This window comes from Canis lupus, chromosome 4, assembly GCF_003254725.2.
Source record: "Canis lupus dingo isolate Sandy chromosome 4, ASM325472v2, whole genome shotgun sequence".
In the NCBI taxonomy this organism is placed as follows: Eukaryota; Metazoa; Chordata; class Mammalia; order Carnivora; family Canidae; genus Canis; species Canis lupus.
In genome coordinates, this window is record NC_064246.1 from 60,286,932 (window position 1) to 60,306,123 (window position 19,192).

At 43.3% G+C, this 19,192-nt stretch overlaps 1 protein-coding gene across 3 annotated transcripts in view; it reads left to right on the forward strand.

Moving 5' to 3' along the window:
- The first annotated feature begins 2,380 nt into the window (after positions 1-2,380).
- SH3TC2 (SH3 domain and tetratricopeptide repeats 2) overlaps positions 2,381-19,192 on the forward strand; it is a 55,044-nt gene continuing 38,232 nt past the window's right edge. The window contains exons 1-3 of one of the 3 annotated variants that reach the window (XR_003130671.3): positions 2,381-2,575; positions 12,990-13,088; positions 16,597-16,724. Coding sequence is in view for 2 of the 3 variants with exons in the window: in XM_025434193.3 (XP_025289978.1) it covers positions 2,524-2,575; positions 12,990-13,088; positions 16,597-16,724 (279 nt within the window). In the remaining variant the exon portion in view is untranslated. The remainder of the gene's footprint in view (positions 2,576-12,989; positions 13,089-16,596; positions 16,725-19,192) is intronic. The other 2 variants (XM_025434193.3, XM_025434194.3) reach the window with 2 other exon arrangements.

Below are 19,192 nucleotides of genomic sequence, written 5' to 3' on the forward strand. Positions count from 1 at the left end.
TCATAGTAGAAGCTGAAATCCTTAGATGGCCTTCAATGTCCTCTGCAATCTAGCCTCTAGCTGCTTTCTCTCACCTCATCTTTATACCTGCTCTGTCTCATGGACTTCAACCACACATGCTTTTCTTTCCACTTGCCAGCCATGGTCCAGCCTCAGGGCCTTTGCACCTGCTGCTCTCTCTGTCTGGAAAGCCTTTGTTCAGGCTAATTCATCTAAGGCATATTCATACGCTTTAGCCCATATGCAGAATAGCACTAGTTTCTTGCATCTCAAGAAAAACAATGACTTTATCCAGAGTGGACTTGCCAAAATGTGTGTCTCAGCCAACTGCCTCAGAGTGTCACCTGGGACAGACAGACTTCCTTTGGTTGGTCCTGGTCGTTTACAATTTCTGATCTCTATTGCTGTACCTGCGTAAGAATGGTGGACAGGTTAGTCAAGGAGAAATGATAAGTCTGAGCATTTGTCATCATGTGCAATTTAAACTATGGCTTCTTTCTTTCTTTCTTTCTTTCTTTCTTTCTTTCTTTCTTTTTTTTTTTTTTTTAAAGATTTTATTTATTTATTCATGAGAGACACATAGAGAGGCAGAGACATAGGCAGAGGAAGAGGGAGAAGCAGGCTCCATGCAGGAAGCCCGACGTGGGACTCGATCCCAGGTCTCAGGATCGTGCCCTGGGCTGAAGGCTAATGTTTAGCCGCTGAGCCACCCAGGCGTCCCAAAACCATGGTTTCTTTTCACCATCTGATTCTTATATCCTCCCAAAATTTTGAGTGACTATCTTCTAAAGAAACTCTTGCTCTTTTATCTTAAGCCCAAGAAAACATCCTAAAACACTGCTTCGGTGAAGGAAAAGGCATGGGACATTATGAAAGTGGATATTTTAGACAGAAGTGCACAGAGAAAACATCCTGCATGTAATCCCCCATGTGACTGGAGAGACCCTGTCCCCCCCACCCCCCGCCCCACCGCCGCTGCCCTCCCTGCCCCACCCTAGCCCTCCTCTCCTGGGCCTTCCATAGTGGTCAGCAAGCTCTGAGGGTTCACTATCAGATCATCTAATTGTTTTTTCACTGTGGTCATGGAAAGAGCTTATATATCAGAAAAATGAAGCTCCCCAACTGTGGAATCAATTAGACCTGACTCCAGTCCTGAATCTGACATTCATACATAGTGGGGCTTCGGATGTGTTATATGCCCCTCTTTGTGAGTTTCCTCACTTAGAGAATAGAGCTGGAAGGACCTATGTTATGGGGCTGTTACGGGATTGAAATGAAGTAATGTATAGTGAGTGCCTGGCCCATGGCAAACGTTTAAGTGACTGGGTGTCAAAATGAGTCAGCATTGAAACTGAAGCCAGACTCTGTCACCTGAGTCTGAGCTGGTGTGTGCAGTGGACACTCGTGACAGCCCCCATGGGACTGGCCCCTGGGCTATCCTTTATATTGTCACCCGGGTGCTCCTCCCAGAATATAAACATGGCCAACTCACCTCCCTCCTTAAAATGCTGTGCGAGTGACCTCCAGTCCAGCCTGCATGTAGCCTGCAGAGCAGTGGATAGGACTCCTGTGTCCTGTCAGTTGTGCCTCCTCCCTCCTTGGTTCACTCCCCACTGAACTTTGCTCTAGGCACTAACAAAATAATAAGTAATTAGTGATCCTTGAACTTGGCTGTTAGATCAGTCAGGCCTCCATCCAGTCTTGTGGACATTCAACCATATTTTCCCTGCCTCCTTTGGAAGATGTTGCAGGAGGTTTTCTGTACTGCGTCCACTGCATTCTCCGGCTCTGCAACTTGTCCAAAGTGAAAAAGAGGCTGGTCTGGTGTCACCAGGTTTTTGGGCAAATTTGTAACCTTACCGGACTTGGTCCTGCATCCTCTCATCAGTAAGGTGCTGGGCTCCAGCAGGCGATTGCCTGGGTTCCTTCTGACCAAGGCTTTAGGAACAGGGGCTGGGGCTGTGCCCGTTCACCAGTGAGGAGCTGGCTCACCAATGCTGCTGGCGCCCCGGTGAGCTGCTGCGCCCAGGGGAGGTGTTCACAGACAGAGAGGCTGGGTGGGGATGGCTCTCTCATGGGCAGGCAAGTCAGTGCGGGCCAAGTCAGCCAGGGGGAAACAAGAACAGCAGCCTTGATTCCTGGGATGCTCTCTGCCCTTCTCCTCCACCCTGGCCTCCCCCACAGGAACCCAACTGTGTATCTCAGTCCTAGAATGTGAGGAATGTGCCACAGCCTGATAGGCCTGAAGCAATCTGCAGAGAGGCAGGGAGGAGTGCTGCTCCCCAGTCAGAGGCCTGACAGTGTAGGGACTATGGGTCCTGAGGGCTGGGCTGCCCCTCCCCTCCTGCCTGGGCCTCCTGCTGCAGCCTGATGTCAAAGGCTGCATTGTGCATTGAGCTGGGTTTTGGTCCCTAGTGTGCCAGGGAGGAGGCGGGAGGAGGGACACCGTTGGGAGGCTGTCCCTCCCAGTGCTCTTCTGGCTGCTGTTCCCAGGGGCCTTGGCCTGGGGAGAATGATGCACACATGGGTGGCTGCTTCTGCATTCCCGGGGAGCCGAGTCTATCCTGGGGCCCAGGTGAGTTTCCTGACCTGGGGGAGGGGGTTGGCCTGTGGCTTCCCTGAGGTGATTGGTCCAGTGAAGACTCAGGGATCTGTTGGGTTGGGGAAGCTGCTTTTCCAAAGATCGTAGCGGCGAGATGGCTTTGCTTTCTGGCCCCCTCTCCTTCCCTCGTCCAGTGCTTGTCATTCTGGCTTTGTGAAAAGGGAGTGGACCCTGGGAAACTTCTACTTTTCCTGATGAGAGAGACTTTGAGCTCTGTAAGGAGCCAGTGCTGCTTTTGGCTGCCACTGGCAGGGTGTGACTAACCCCTTCCGTCTTTTCTTCCCAGGATTCCCTAGGTCAGGAAAGAACCTCAGGCAGTGAGTGCCCCTGGGGCGCATGAGTGGCCATAAATTTGGCCTCAGTCACTCAACCCTATTTTCATCAGGGTTGCTGTCACTAGACAAAAACAGGCAATTTCTTGCCTCCTACCTATTACAGAGTGATTTTCTTTCTTTTCCTTTTTTCTTTTTGGTACGTCAGCTTGAAGCCATGGAGTCGTTGCCCTAAGAAATTGTCAAGTCATCTGAGACTTGATATCAGGTGACCCAACATCCTAGTTTTGCCCGGGTCCGAGGGCTTTCTCAGGATGCAATCGGTGCTAAAACCAGAAGAGTCCCAGGCAACTAGGGTGGTTTGTCACCCTAGTGCAGACTCCTCACTTTTTTTTCAGAGCAGGACCAAGGTGGGGTCCTGCCATCTCAAGTATGGCAATTATCAGGATATGTGGCAGCCTTGGGGGAAAGTGGCAGAGTCGGGGAGAACTTGGGAGATAGGAGAGCACCATGCCGAGGAATCATTCCTAACCCTTGTCAGGATTCCATGTCTTCCTGGAGCACCATGTGGTTCCTTGGAAAGGGAGCCCAGAAGAACTGCTAGGCAAGACAAACAGATCTGCAGATGGCACAAAAGGCACAACCATTAGCTATGAAAACATGTTGCATCTCCAGATTTCTAAGATTTATAAGCTTGTCAGACCCTTTCCTTAAATCCTGTTGCCATTGTACCCTGCAGGAGCAGACATTAAATGGAGTGTGGGGGAACATGAAGGATCACTGGTCTGCAAGCCAGGGTCCTGGGTTCTAGGTCTACCATCACTTGGGCAGTTAACCATCACCATGGTTAATAACCTGGTCTTGGAGGCCAAAATGTCTGGTTTGATCGTGGTTCTTTGACTTGACCTTGAGCAATTTACTTAACCTCTCTGTTTTAGTCCCCTTGTCTATAGATTTATTGATATATTTTTATACATTCTTCATAGAGTTGTGTGTGGGGGCGATTAAGTCTACGTGTGAAACACTCAAAACAACCTGGCAAACAGTGATTTAACACAGGAAATGTCAGCCATATTAATTACATTTCTGTGACTCTAGCCTATCAAGCTCTCCCTCTAGGCCTTTGCTCATCTATAAGATGAGGGAATGTAGGCTTGGCCTGCAGAGGTGCCTTAGGGAGCTCTGCTCCTGCTCTCTGACCCCCAGCTTCAGCTGGAGCAGCTCTGCTTCTGTGTGACATCCTGTCCTCAGCCCAAGATTTCATGAACAAGAGTTCTGTGGCTCAAAACCAACCAGCCAACCAATCAACACTGAAGAAAGCATCCTCAGAGTTCTTATGATATTACTGTCCAATGATTTTATTGTTTCACCTGATTGGGGGTATCTCTAAGTGGCTGGGATCCCGAATCCACTATTTCTCTGAGTCAACTTGCCATTTCCTTTATCAAGGCTTTTCATACCATTTCCCTAAAATTTTTTCTGTGCTTATCAGGGCTTTTCCCCAGAGAGGGTGATATGGGTGTTGTAGGTATGAGGACCATTGATATAAAATCCCTTTTTAGACTCCCCTGTTTTTCCTAGGGAAATAGAACAAAGTATGAGACATATTCTGGAGTGACTCCATAGTTCCGTGACTTAGGGAAAAACTCGTATATTCTTCAAACCTTAGTTTTCCTGTCTGTAACCTGGATCCAATGGTACTATTGGTCACACACAGAGTTTTGGGTAAGGATTATATCAGATAATTCATCTCATGGATTTAGCACAGGGTCTGGCTTCTGATAACCCCTCAGTAATTGTGGACTGTTTTACTGTTCACTAGTAAAGACTATTCCTACAACCCTTCTCCCTAATTCCTGGCTCCACTGTGCTCCTGTTTCTAGCTGCTTCTGCCATTACATCTGTTTAAAGTGGAGTAAACAATGAAGACCAGCAGTCCTCAGGGGTAAGGGAAGCAGGAAAGGAGAAGGCTCTTGGTAGCACCGAGCTCTGGACAGATGCCTGGCTGGTTTGCCACCGTGTCACACAATGATGAATGTTGGCTCTGGCCACTCAAGTGACCTGCATTCTCACACATGGGCTCTGCCTGCAGCATCTGTTCCCTGTAATGTTTCTCATTTGCTCACATAAATCTCCCCATTGCACATGGTGAGAGGTGCTGGTTTTGGTCAACTGCTGTCATGTCTGACTTCCTGGACCCTTGGAGATTCTTGTCGCTGTTTAATAAATTATAGTTCCTCACTGAGGATCACAGAGTAAGTCATGTCAAAGTTTATTGACCTAAAAGCTTCTAGCACTGTCCCCTTATCTTTAACACTTGCTTGGAGAAGTTTGGCAGACTTACACTCTTAAACAGGGGACGTGAGAGGGAACATTTGCCTATATTGATTGCTGGTGTTTTTAACTTTCAACAATTTTGGTAAATGTGAATCATGAGTATAATAATAGGAAATTGAGGAAGAATGCTGGCAGTACTGAATGATGCCTCATATTTGAACTTTAAAAAGCTTGTGAGGCATTTTGAACTTACTGATAACAGAGAATTTCAGAACAATAAAACTACCATCTAGCTCTAGTACATTTCTACATTATACCATGTTTGCTTCAGAATACCTTAATTTCATTCTCTTAAAAAAAAACAAAACATTGTAGATGCAAGTAGAGTCCCCTGGTCCCCTGGTCCCCTGGTAGTTCTCTCCCAGTCTCATTTCCCTCCCTCGTTTCCTCCCCAGAGTTAATCACTTTCATGAATTCAGCGGTTTTGTGCTTTTATTACATGTTTGTGTACTCATAATCATTGCAAAGAATTTTTTCTGAAGATTGATACTTAAACAAAATGATATCATTGTGCAGCTTGCTTTTTCCCCTCCCTCTACATTATGATCAGAGATACATCCATGTAGGTAGATATACCTATAGCTGTAATTTGACATTTATCCTAACGAGGACAGTGTAGGTTTACATCATAAACTCTACTGGTGGATATGAATGTCAAGTCAAAGAAGGAAAAAATATGTAGGTGGAGAAAAAAGCATGCAGGGAAACACTTCTTAATGTTTTTTTAAAGTTGGGGTGGAAGTTGGGAGAGACTGAGAGAGGAGAAATGCATCTATTGCTCAAATGGGTCAAATGCTCACGTCTAGCAAGTTTCTTTCTGTTTTTTTTTTTCTAGCAAGTTTCTAAGAGTGAGATGTTTCCAGATTAGAGACTTCAGACCTCAGAGTTCTGAGATTAGATTAACGTCATGGTGGCAGTAAAGTTGGCTCCCAGTGATCTGCATGCTTCTGATTCTTGTGAACTTGTTATGTGACCTTGGTAAAATCACTACTCCTCTCTAGGCCTTAGTTTCTCCACAGTGAAGTGAGGAGTTGAACTAAATGATCTCTTAAATCCCTTCTATCTATTCATTTTCTATAATTATTGCCTCTTCTTTATTTTTATCCCTCATATTCAATTTGTCAAGATACTTTCCCTTTTCTAACTTTAAGGTACCACACTAGGGACGCCTCAGTGGCTCAGTGGTTGACCATCTGCCTGTGGCTCAGGTCGTGATCCTGCATCGGGCTCCCCAAAGGGAGCCTGCTTCTCCCTCTGCCTATGTCTCTGTCTCTCTCCGTGTGTCTCATGAATAAATGAATAGAATCTTAAAAAAAAAGAAAAAAAGAACCACACCATTCACTAAATCCCCTCACTTCTCACTTGCCAAAATCATAGTGCACAGTCTCACACTTATACTCCTGGATTGCCATACAACTTTTTTAGCTGGCCTCCCTGCCTCTTGTCTTTTCTTCTCCCTTGTCCTTCTTGTGCCACCCCAGGTAGAGTTTCCATTGCTACAATGCCATTCCTATGTTCAAGAATGCTTCATGGCTCCCTATTGCTTACTATATCTATTCTAAGTTCCTCTGCTTGCCTTGAAATGCTGTCCCTATCCTGACTCTACCATATTTAACAATTTTAACTACATGATCATTGACCTTGCTAGTATGTACAGGCTGGTTTCTGCTGTCTCATGTGCATACAAAGTTCATTCCAACTTATCTTGCTGATCTCTTTGCCAGTAATTTTACTCCCCCCATCTCCCATATAAATCTACCAGGAAAGTGAAAAGAAGCCACAGATTCAGGGATATTACATGAAAACCACATATCTAATACTTGTATCCAGAACATAAAAAAAAAAAAAAAAAAAAACCCACCAAAAAACCACCCTTATAACTCAGTAATGAGAAGGTTAATAGCCAATTAAATGGAGCAAAATGTTTGTAAAGACACTTTCATTCAGAAAATATATGTATGGCAAATAAGCACATGAGAAAAATGCTCAACATCATTAGTTACTAAGGAAATGTAAATTGAAACAGTGAGATAAGACAACTATACAATGGCTAGAATTAAAAAGCCTGATAATATCAGATGTTTGTGATGATATTGTGCAACCGGAACTCTCTTGCGTTGCTGATGGGAAGGCAAAATGGTATAGCTGCTTTGGAAAGTAGTTTGGCAGTTTTTAAACAAATCTCAATGTATTTTTAATTAGTAACTTTTTCCGACCCAAAGTAATAATAAAAATGAAATGAGCTTATACCAAAAGTAATTTATTGATTAATGAATGAAAAGTCCAGGTGTTGTTTGCTTTAGGTATGGCTGGATCAAGATATTCAATTGATGTTATCAGAAAGTTATCTTTCCTAAACTCCTAAACTTTTACTGGATTAGCCTCAACTTTAGGCAGGCCTTCACCTGTGGTAGGCCTCCCAGTTCTAGGCTGTCATATATATATTTTTTAAAGATTTTAGTTATTTATTTTTGAGGGTGCGAGAGAGAGAGCACGAAAGGTGGAGGAGAGGCAGAAGGAGAAGCAGACTCCTTGCTCAGCAGGAGCCCAATGCAGGACTCAATCCCAGGACCCTGAGATCATGACCTGAGCTGAAGGCAGATGTTTAACGGACTGAGCCACCCAGGCTGTCATATTCACAGCTCCAAGTGCAATGGAAAGAAATCTCTTCCTGCAGAGTGCTGTTGAGGGTCCTGAGACTAATTCTCATTAGCTTAACCTTGGTTATGTGGCCATGGCATAACATAACATGATTGGTTGATGCTTGAGTCAAGTGCCCACTTCTGGAGCTAGGGATGGAGTCAGCCCCACCTGAACCACATGGTTTACGGGGCTCATCTGGCTAATGAGAAGCACAGGATTGAGTCTGGGACTGTCTAATTGCAGTCTTTGTTCCCACCTACTTCTCTACCTGCCTTCAGTTCTAGAAAACAAAGTGTATGTCTCTTACAGAATATTTGGAAAGTAGACAAAAGTAGACAAAAAGATGATTAAAAATGACTCGGCACTAGCCACTATGGACCTACTGGTCTATTTCCTTGCAGTCATTAAAAAAATCATATCTTTTTCTTTTTAACACACTTCATTCTGTATGATAGCTTTTTGTTGCCTTGATTTGTCTCTGGTCCTTTTTTAATGCCCAGCTAAGTCTCCATATTCCTTCATGTTGAAATATAATCCCTGTACAAAAGAGTTCTGTAAATTATGAATCCCCATGCAAGTATTTTTTTTTTCCCATGCAAGTATTAACTCTTCTTCCTATTATGCAGCTCACCCAGATTTTCCAGATTCTTTATTGTGTCTCAAGTGGCTGCTCTCTGGCTCATGGGTCCCCAAGCACCTAGCAAATTGGCTCTCTATTCCACAGATTCTCACACTTTAGAGCACACGAGAAATCCTCAAGAGGCTAATTGAAAATGCACATCTCCAGACTCTACCTCTAGATATTCGGAGGTGAAGTAGGTAGAGAAGAGCTCAAGGAATATTTCTCTATTTGTAGTCTACCAAATTTACCACTCATGCAGAGCTATGTACAAAATTATATGTGTACAGTTTGGTGAATTTTCAAAAAGTGAAAATGTCCACCTATACTACTTCCTGGGGTTGTCATTCATTTATTCTCATTGCTATATTGTACTTAATTGTATATACTACACTTACTTATTCATTCTGTGTAGATGGACATTTGGGTTGTTGCCAGGCTGTTTTGGGTGTTACACATACTGGAGCTGTGAATATTTTTGTAGATGTATTTTGGTGAACACATATATGTATTCTTCTGAGTATATGCCTAGGAATGGAACTGCTAAATCTTATTGCATGTATATGTTCAGCTTGAACTGATATGTCAAACAGTTTTTCCAAAGTAAAAATTTTCAAACCTTATTCTCATACTTGCAGTACATGGGATGGGAGTTCCAATTGCTCTGTATCCTTTGAACACTTGGCTTTATCTGTCTTTTTTATTTTGGTCAATCTGTGTAGTGGTGTTCCATTATGGTTTTAGTTTTCATTCTCCTGATGAGCTTGAGAAAATTTTCATAAATTTATTGGCCACTTGGATACTGCCTTGGATAAGGGCTTCTTCACCCTTTTGTCCATTTTTCTAGTTGCCTACCTCTTTCTGAAAGATGCATAGCATTCTTTATATATTCTGGATTTGAATTCTTTACATTCTATACACATTCTTTATATTTTCTTCTACTCTGTCACTTACCTAGCATTCTCTTAATTGCATCTTTTGATTAAAAAAAGTTCCTAATTTTATCCATTATTTTTTTGTGCATAGTGCGTAGTGCTTTCCCATCCTGTTCAGGAAATAACTGGTTACTTCAGTCATGCAGATATTCTTCTCTAATTTTCTTTTTCTTTCTTTTTTTTTTTTTTAAAGATTTTACTTATTTATTCATGATAGACATGGGGGGGGGGGGGCAGAGACACAGGAGGGAGGAGAAGCAGGCTTCATGCCGGGAGCCTGACGCGGGACTCGATCCCAGGACTCCAGGATCGTGCTCTGGGCCAAAGGCAGGCGCTAAACCACTGAGCCACCCAGGGATCCCCCTTCTCTAATTTTCTTAGTTAGTTTGGGCAGATAACTTTCTATTTTTTATTTTATTTATTTACTTATTTTTTAAAGACTTTATTTACTTATTCATGAGAGACACAGAAAGCGAGGCAGAGGGAGAAGCAGGCTCCATGCAGGGAGCCCGATGTGGGACTCGATCCCAGGTCTCCAGGATTACACCCTGGGCCGAAGGCGGCGCTAAACCACTGAGCCACGGGCCTGCCCGGGCAGATACCTTTTTAAAAACCAGCACTTAGGTAGCTCTGATGCAAACAGTCTACAAATTATGTCCTATGAAACACTGCAATTTTCTGCTCTAAACCTCACACATCTTTTCAGAGCTTTCTTGCTCAAAGCAGGATGACCATGAACTTCCTTCTTCAAGGTGGACTTATATGGTGGACATTCACCATCTTTAGGCTATCTTTTCTTTCCACGCAGTCTTGCAGTAGGTACACACTCTCACAGCTTGTGGGGCCCATATGTGAATGGGTAAATTTGATGGCATGCAGACTGTGGTAGCCAGAGAAGAATGAATGCCCACAGAGGGGCAGCAAATGCTTGACCCCAGACAATTATTGCTACATGAGAATGAGGGCTCTGAACTATAGATCTTCCCATTTTCAAAGCAAAGCCAAGAATCTGGGTTATGCAAAATATCCCAAGTTCTGAGTGATGTCAAGCAATTCACATTTGAACTTTAAAAATTCAGTGTATGGGGGAATGCCTGGGTGTCTCAGTTAGTTAAGCATCTGTCTTCAGCTCAGGTCATGATCCCAGGATCCTGGGATCATGCATTGGGCTCCTGCTCAGTGGGAAGCCTGGTTCTCGCTCTGTCTGCTGTTCCCCTTGCTTGTGCTCTCTCTCTCTCTCTGACAAATAAAAAAATAAAATCTAAAAATAAAAAAATAAAAATAAAAATTTACCATGTGGGAAAATAAAAAAAGAATAACAAAAGAGAACCAAAAAAGGAAGGAAGGAAGGAAGGAAGGAAGGAAGGAAGGAAGGAAGGAAGGAAGGAAGGAAAGAAGGAAGGAAGAAAGAAGAAAGAAAAATGATATTTGTGGGTTCCTGATGGCTTCTGACCCTGAGGCTATCAGTTTTCAAACTGTCCCAGAGTGAGGAAGCAGGCTACCACTCCAAGTGTGATGCTGGAACCAGCAGATGTATCACCTGGCAGCACATTAGACACACAGAACCTTAGGCTTTCAACCTACTGAGGTAGAGTCTAAATTTTATCAATATCCTCAGGCAATTCATACACATATGAAAATTTGAGAAGCATCAGTCTAGATGTGTGATTCCCAACACTGGCTCAAATTAGAATCAGTTGGGGAACTTAAAAGAATTTTTATGGCTGGGCTGCACTACAAACCACGTAAATCAGCATTTCTGGAGACGTGGCCTAGGCACTGCTATTTTTAAAAAGCAATCTGAGTGATTCAAATAGGCAGTCAGAGTCGAGAACCACTAACTTAGATCCATCTCTCATTTATGAGTGGGAAAAGTGAAACCTCAGAAAACGGATGGATGAAACGTCTTGCCCAAGGTTATTAACTAATGTATGGGAGAATCTGATTTGTGCTCAACCTCTTATCTCATGATACCCAAGCCAGTGCCTTTTTGCTACAGTTACCTTTGGTTCCTGGGGGCAGAACTACAAAATGATCCAGTTCAACTGTAGCTCATTACTGCCTGCTTTCCAGCTAAGCTGCTTTTAACACTGAACCCCTAACAAGATTGACTGGATGAGGAGCTATGAGCTGACGGGCCCCTCCTTCTGCCTATCAAACCCAAATCCATTTCATTCTCCCTCCCTCTATCACCCCCAAAAGTGTTAACTGCTCCTGCTATGAAGAAATAGAATCTGGTCCTCCACTGGTGTCTCAAAATCTCTCTGCATAGGCAAGGAGCACAGAGTAGAGGCACAGACTCCTGGTAGCAATGTGAAGATTTGGGGTTAGCATTAATCAGCTGTGAGTGGATGGAGTGTGATGGCTGGTCCCTCTCACTCTTGGGCTGCATCAGTAGATGAACAGGTCCAGAATGCAAAATGGGTTGATCTGCTTGACTCTGACCTAGCACAGTTTTATAATCAAAGAAACTGGGAGAATTAGGTGAGGGACTTGCAAACAATGGTTGAGCCAAGACTCCTAATCCCTCTTTCTAGAACCAGGCAGCTTATAATATTCTGACCCCATGGTATAGTCTTTGAGCAATTTCATGGTCAAAGGAACAGAGTAACCCAAAGTAATGTGTTAAGGACTTGAATTCTCTTGTTGTATTTTGGGAATATCATGAGGGAGGCCCACATTTCATAGTGATACTTGTGAAATTTCCTTCTATTCTTTTATATCCACTGCCTTGTGCTTTTTAGCTGTACTCTCTTCTCTTTTCAACGCTCTGCCATCAAAATAGCCTTCTCCCTAACCCCAGCTGTGCCGTGATCTTCTTTCTTTTCCTTTTTCACTTCAATTCTACAGTGGCAAAGACAGGAACATTTTGGAGATCTGAGGAGAAATCCCATACAGGACTCTAGTGGTCAGACAGTCTGGGGACCATCAATACATTACAAGCATGCCCCAGGCGTCTCCCTAATGATGCTACCCTCTCTCCTTCTATGGTGACACTTCTGTTATCCACCCATTGATCTTAAACCTCATCGCAGTCAGATCTATAATGACCTTGTAGGTTCAACATATATGGAGCATTTTCAGTGTCCTCAGCCATGGGACTCAGTCTGACCTGTGGGTGGGAATCTGTTTTATTTTATTTTAAATTTTTATTTATTTGACACAGAGGGGGACAGAGAGAGAGCATGAGCAGAAGGAGTGGTAGGCAAAGGGAGAGGAGGAAGCAGGCTCCCTGGTCACTGGGGAGCAGGGAGCCTGATACAGGGCTTGACCCCAGGACCCCAAGATCATGACCTGAGCTGAAGGCAGACGCTTAACTAACTGAGCCACCCAGGCCTCCCTTATTAACTCGTTTTAAATAAAATGGGGATACACAGGCTACTGCAGTATTGACATAGCAGGTATAACAGGTCTTTGATAACAGTTGAGTACTAAATAATTGTAAGGCAATGGTGATAGCGGAGAGAACTCCTTCATGCCACCAGCCTAGGAGAAAAAATTGTCACTTGACAAAGACTTGTAGTCCATGCTTATCACTTGCTTACACTCACACAAATGATCTTTCATTTGATCTCTTCCAGGTAAAGAAACTCCTTCCAAGAATCCAACCGTATCAACTGAGTGTATAGCCTTATCTGAAGAGAAGGAAAAATGTTTTGTGCCACAGAATATGACTCCAGGTATCTAAAACCCAAATAGAAGCCCTATTTTTTTTTAAAGTATTTTCCATGTCGAATTCCACAGTAACCTCTTTATCTCTCCCATCTGTAGGCTCCCTTTCTTTTATCCTTTCCAGGCACCACCATCAAATGCATCTTTGTAGGCATGACCTCGACTATGGCATTCACTTGCTCACAAATCTTCCAATACTCTCCATTGCCTGCAAGATTAAGTTAAAGCTTCTCAGGCTGACTCTCAAACCTCTTCACAATCTGGCACATATTAGGAGCTCCATACGTATTTGCTCTACTAAAGAAAATACATTAGCAATTAAATTTTAAGGTGCCGGAGGGCAGGGATAATTTTTTTGAAGACTTAGGTATTTATTGTGCATGGCATCTAAAAGAGTTATTTGTACATAGTTGGTGCTTAGAAAATATTTGGTAAATAAATACACAAATTGTTGAATAAATATGTGGAGGTCATGTTTATATTCTATATACAGTACCTTATACACATAGCACATTCTCAATAAATATTTGTTAAATAAACGAATAAGCAAATAAAGGGTTGAATATGTGGAGTGAGATTGGTGGAGCAGAAGAGCACCTGTATGAATCTTTCAGAATCAGAAAAAGATTCTGAAATTAGTGCAAAAGAAACCTTATTCTCAAGACACATCTTTCACAAGTCTCCGACTAAGAGACCTCAGTGAAGCTGGCAGGGAGTTGGCATCAGAGGGTAGTATACCTGGGCTGAACCTTGTACCAGAAACTCTGAGGATCAACCTGCAGAAGACTCAGTGTTTATTGTACAGTAACAGGGATCATTTTGGGGGGGCTAATCATGTGCCAAGCATGTGCTAAATGATTCCTCTCATTCTCATATGCTCACCTCTGGGAGGTGCCACCAAACTCCCCATTCCAAAGGTGGCCAAGTCTCAGAGAGAAAGGCATCTTCCCCACTGCCACACAGCTAGTGAGGAGAAAGGCATTCAGACCCTCATCTTGTTCATGGCCACGATGGAGGTGCATCTTTGTTCCTCCCTGGCATACAAATGATAGATTTGTGGAAAAGATTTACATTAAGAATGTTTCAAAGAACATAAACCAGGTAAATGGATAGTGTTCATATGTCATATCAGGTTCTTTCTTTTCCCAGTTTCAAATTCTGTCAAACAGCCAGGCTGACAATGAGAACGACCTTGCCCTTTCTTGTTCTATCAATCTGCTTGTCTGTTAGCTTGTCCTTGAGAAATGGTGACTCGCCACCTGTTGTTTCCTGAATACAGTGTAGTCAGCATTTTGCCTTAATAGTGCCATGAAGGCCAATGAACAAAGGGTACCTGGAGGGCTGAACTTGTCTGTCTTATAGCCTTTACCACTGTGGTGCTGTTTCCAGGAAAGTCACTGAGCAAGAAGGGGGCATTCCGCTCCAGCCTCCAATCTCTCCTTGACGCGGAAGAGTCACAGACAAAATCAATCAGATACATTAGCATGATTAAACAACCGGTTTTCAGAAGGATTTTTAAAAAATGACAAAGTATGCTTCACACTGACACTGGAGTGAACTTGATTTATTCCCTTGTTTTGGTCATGCTGAAGGCACTGCAGGATCCCACAGTGGCCCATGCAGGAGGCTCTCAGTGGCAGCTCTGGCCTGTTGAGATCTCAAAGGCAGTTTGCTTATTTAAGTCCAGGTCTTTTGAGTGACAAATCCATGGATTCAGGTGCAGGACTAGGAGATCCACACTGAAGGGGCTGCCATTTGCGGGAGCTATTGTGAGAGATTCTAGAAGGGAGTTTGGATCACACTTTGAAAGGACAGGAGAAATGGATTTGGTGAAAAGGAGTCACAGAGTTGGTCAGAGTCAAGGTTGATTACAGATGTGACAAGATGAGGTCAGAGGGAGCAGTAATTGGGGCAGTGATAGGGTGGGGAGTTTGAGAGTCGACAGCTGATGCTTAATGTGTTAATTGAATATTTACTATGTAGGAGGCACTGAACAAAAAGCTTTGTATGAATAATCTCATTTGTAAGCCTCTTAAAAGCTCTGTGAAATAGGTACTCGACAAGTCATTTTGCTAATGAGAAAAGTCAAGTGTAAAGATGTAATTAACTGTTCAGCATGGCACAGCAAGCGAGGGCAGAGCCAAGCCTTGAGCCCAGGTCTGTGTGACTCCGCCTCCCCCGGCTTCGCCTCCTCATAGCGGTCAGTGTGCTGATCCGTGAGGCTACTGGACAGAGCACTGAATCGGACGGCTGAGGATGGAGGGCTTGGATGAGATTAGAACACAGGCCAGGGAGGAATGGAGTGGAACAAACATCCACCCGCAGTTCACACCAGTGTCAGGTCAGTTGGGGATGTCCTATTGGAGCTGCTTGGTAGCCAAGGCATTTTCAGGACTTCCAGGTTAAAAATGGGCCCTTTAAACATAGGAGTCCAGGCTGACTTGTGTTACCCAGGCCAGCAAGAGAGGGGCTGTCTTTAATGTGCTCAGGGATTTGCAAAGTCCCTGGCAAGTTAGGGCTAGAAGAGAGACCTCTATAATTATCCAGTCCAATGTCTTTTTGGTTCATTGTGTTTGATAATTATTAACGAGATTGCTACTTATTATCTAAAGGAGACATGTGGCAAAGTGCAGTTATAAGATGAGCCTCTTCAGGGTGACCTTTTCCAACAACACTATCCAAAGGCATACCCCTGCCCCCCAAACTGCTCCATCACTCTGTCTGTTAATCCAATTACATTGCTTTCCTAGCACTTTTCTCCATCTGAAGTTATTATGTTCATAGAATTGGTTACTTGCAGAGATTACAAGCTCCATGAGAACAGGGAGCACATCTATTTTGTTTCCTGCTGTATTCCAACACCTGAAACAGCTTCTGCTTACAGTATTGGCTGAACAAATGTGCATTTGTAAGAAATTGAAGTTAGGCTTTAATACATTAAGGACCTGCCCTGGCAAACATTAGTAAACTCATTTTATTAGAAATAGTTTAGAGAAAATGTATGGCGTATCCATAATGCATAAAGCATAGAATATCTATTACACATAATAAATTTGACGTGTTTGACGTGTATTTCCATATATATGGATAGATTAAGTATTTGCTACAAATCATCCACAGGAAGAAATATATGTGTAGTTGTTCTGTGTTGGCACTGTTACCTTGGTGCCAGGCAGCCTAGGAATATACCTTGTTCAAAGCAGAAATAACCAACAGCAGCTCCTGGGATTCCAGAACATTCCCAGGCTTCAGCCTCTCCTTCCTTCCTTCCTTCCTTCCTTCCTTCCTTCCTTCCTTCCTTCCTTCCTTCCTTCCTTCCTTCCTTCCTTCCTTTCTTTTTTTTCTTTCCTTGGGGGACATTTTAAAGGAGGTGCTCCGGATATCATTAAGATTACTTGTAACCTCTCATTAAAGAGGACATCAATTTAATTGATGTCCATTTAATCTAATTCTTTCTTCCCTTTTATTGCATTTCCAGCCTGATCTGATTGCATTTCTCCCCCCTTTCTCTTTAAGATCTGACGCTCTCCTTCAGTGTGAAGAGCCGCTCCAGGAGGTGTGTAAACGGCCCCCTGCAGGAAGCGGCCAGGAGGCGGCTCTGGGCGCTGGAGAATGAGCACCAGGAGGTGTGTGCCCTGTTTAAGGTGAGCTTGGGTGGCCCACTGCAATGCTGAACCTGCCTGGTGTCCGGCCGCTGCAAGGCTTGCCAGCACCTAGGACAGCGCCGGGAACAAAGTAGGCCCTTCAGAGAACCGCTGAAGGAACAAAGAATGAATGAAAATATACATACTTGCTGCTCAGCAAGGATACACGGAACTCAGAAGGTGGCAACCTCTGGTGTTGCACAGTCAGAGAAAATGGTTTCAAACCTGCCACTCATAGCTGTCTGACCATCTACAAGTGACTTCACCTGTGTAGGATGGAATTGTTATGATATCTACCTTATAAAGCATATATATATTTTTTTAATAAAATGTGGTACATTGGGATTATTTTTTCTTGTAATCAAATATACACAACGTAAATTTTCAACTTTAATTATTCTCAGTGTACAATTCAGTGGCATCAATGCAGTCACGTTGTTATGCCATCACCACTGTCTGTTCCAGAACTTTGTCATCATCCCAAACTGAAACTCTGTATCTATTAAACAATAACCCCCCCCATCCCCTTCCCTCACCACTGGTGACCACTAAGTATATATTCTTTTAAGTACCAAAATTGCTAATCAAAAAATTAATAACGATAAATTTTAGAATGAGAGGAGAAAAAGGCAACAAAGTAAATAAACCAGTTCCTTCTCTTTCATAGTGGGTAGCTTGTATGTTCAGTTGTTAAACCAAGGAAGAAGGATATAACCAAATTATTTATAGTTTAGGAGAGATTTTTTTTTTTAAGACCCTATCTATTTATTTGACAGAGAGAGAGAGAGAGAGAGAACACAAGCAGGAGGAGTGGCAGGCAAAGGGAGAGAGGGAAGCAGGCTCCCCGCTGAGCAAGGAACCAGAGGGCCTCAATCCCAGGACCCAAGGATCATGACCTGAGCTGAAGGCAGATGCCTGAGTGAGCCACCCAGGTGTCCCCTGGGAGGGACTTACTAAAAGAACCAAAGTCAGAAATGATTAAAAATTGTTGCAACTAGAGGTGGGAGAAAAAGAATATTACTTCATGTAATAAACTAATATGTTCTAGTTATTTTTATAGTCTCTGAATTAATTTGATACAAATTAAAAAGGGAAATGTGTTCTATTAATCTGTCACGTAAAAAAAAAAAAAAAGACTGGTTTGTTGGGAGGAGTCAGTGAGTCAGTATCTGTAGAGAGCTTGGCACTTTGCTTGGGTGGCAGTATGTGCTCCCTAAATAGCAGATCAATTATAAATAGTAGGTTTTTTTTTTTTTTTTTTTTTTAATTTCCAGAATTCAGAAACTTGGAGGCACGAGCTGTTAACTGGCACCATAGTTTTTAAAAATTTGAGTCACTTTTGGTGTGGGCAAGAGCTGCATTTGATTGAGCCAGGGGATCTGCTGGGCTGAGGGTTGAATCGGTCCAGCTGGTGCACCGGGGTTGAGGCCTGGAGTCAGCTAGATCTAGGCTCCAGTCAGGGGGCCACAACAAACACACAGGTGACCCGGGGTAAATTGCTTAAACTGTGTGTGCCTGGGCCTCCTAGACTATAACACATGCATCATGCCATTTTCTATTAAGGCTGAAATGCCATTTGATTATCAAATGCAGCAATATTTTATATACCTGGAAGAAAGGGAAATAAATGCTCCCAATTAAGTATGAGCCACATGCTTCCTTATCTTTTATCTCAGACATGATTAAATGTGGTAAAAGTGTATCTTAGAATGGATTAAGTAGTGTCATTGTACTCTTTGAATAGGGTTATTGTGAGTTAAATGGGGCATTGTTTGTGAATAGGTGAATTGCCTGACAATGAATCTCCTGGAATCAGTTGCTGTTGTTGTTTTAAAGATTTTATTCATTTATTTACAAGAGATACACAGAAAGAGGCAGAGACACAGGCAGAGGGAGAAGCAGGTTCCCTGCGGGGAGCCCGATGTGGGACTTGATCCCAGGACCCCAGGACCACTCCCTGAGCCAAAGGCAACCACTGAGCTACTCAAGTGCCCCTGGAGTCAGTTTTTATCTAGGACCCCTTCCCTGAGCAACAAGATCTGGGGACTCCTGGGGCCTGTATGGGAGAACCCCAGAGTTCTGGCTTTGCTGACCTAGGAACTCCTCTCTTCCTTCCTCTCTAATCTCTTCTTTCCACAGGGTTCTCCCAGAACAGCATTCTAGGGAATTATTTTTGATGGCACAACTTGGCCTGAGGGAGGAAGGATGCTCTGACCTTCACTCATTAGAGTCAACTCTAGAAGCTTGGACAAACAAGAGAAAGATTTTAGGGGAAAACCAAGTCGGTACAGTAGTTTAGACCTGTTTTCCCAAGTATTAAAAAAGGGAGTGGGGAAGCATGCAAATTGGCACAGCACAGCCTTTTGTAAGGGCAGTTTGGCTCTCTCTTGCATTTTAGGATCGAAAATGTGAATATCTGCATTCCCAACTGCACTTCTCAGTGAGAATTACTTATGTCAAAACAATCA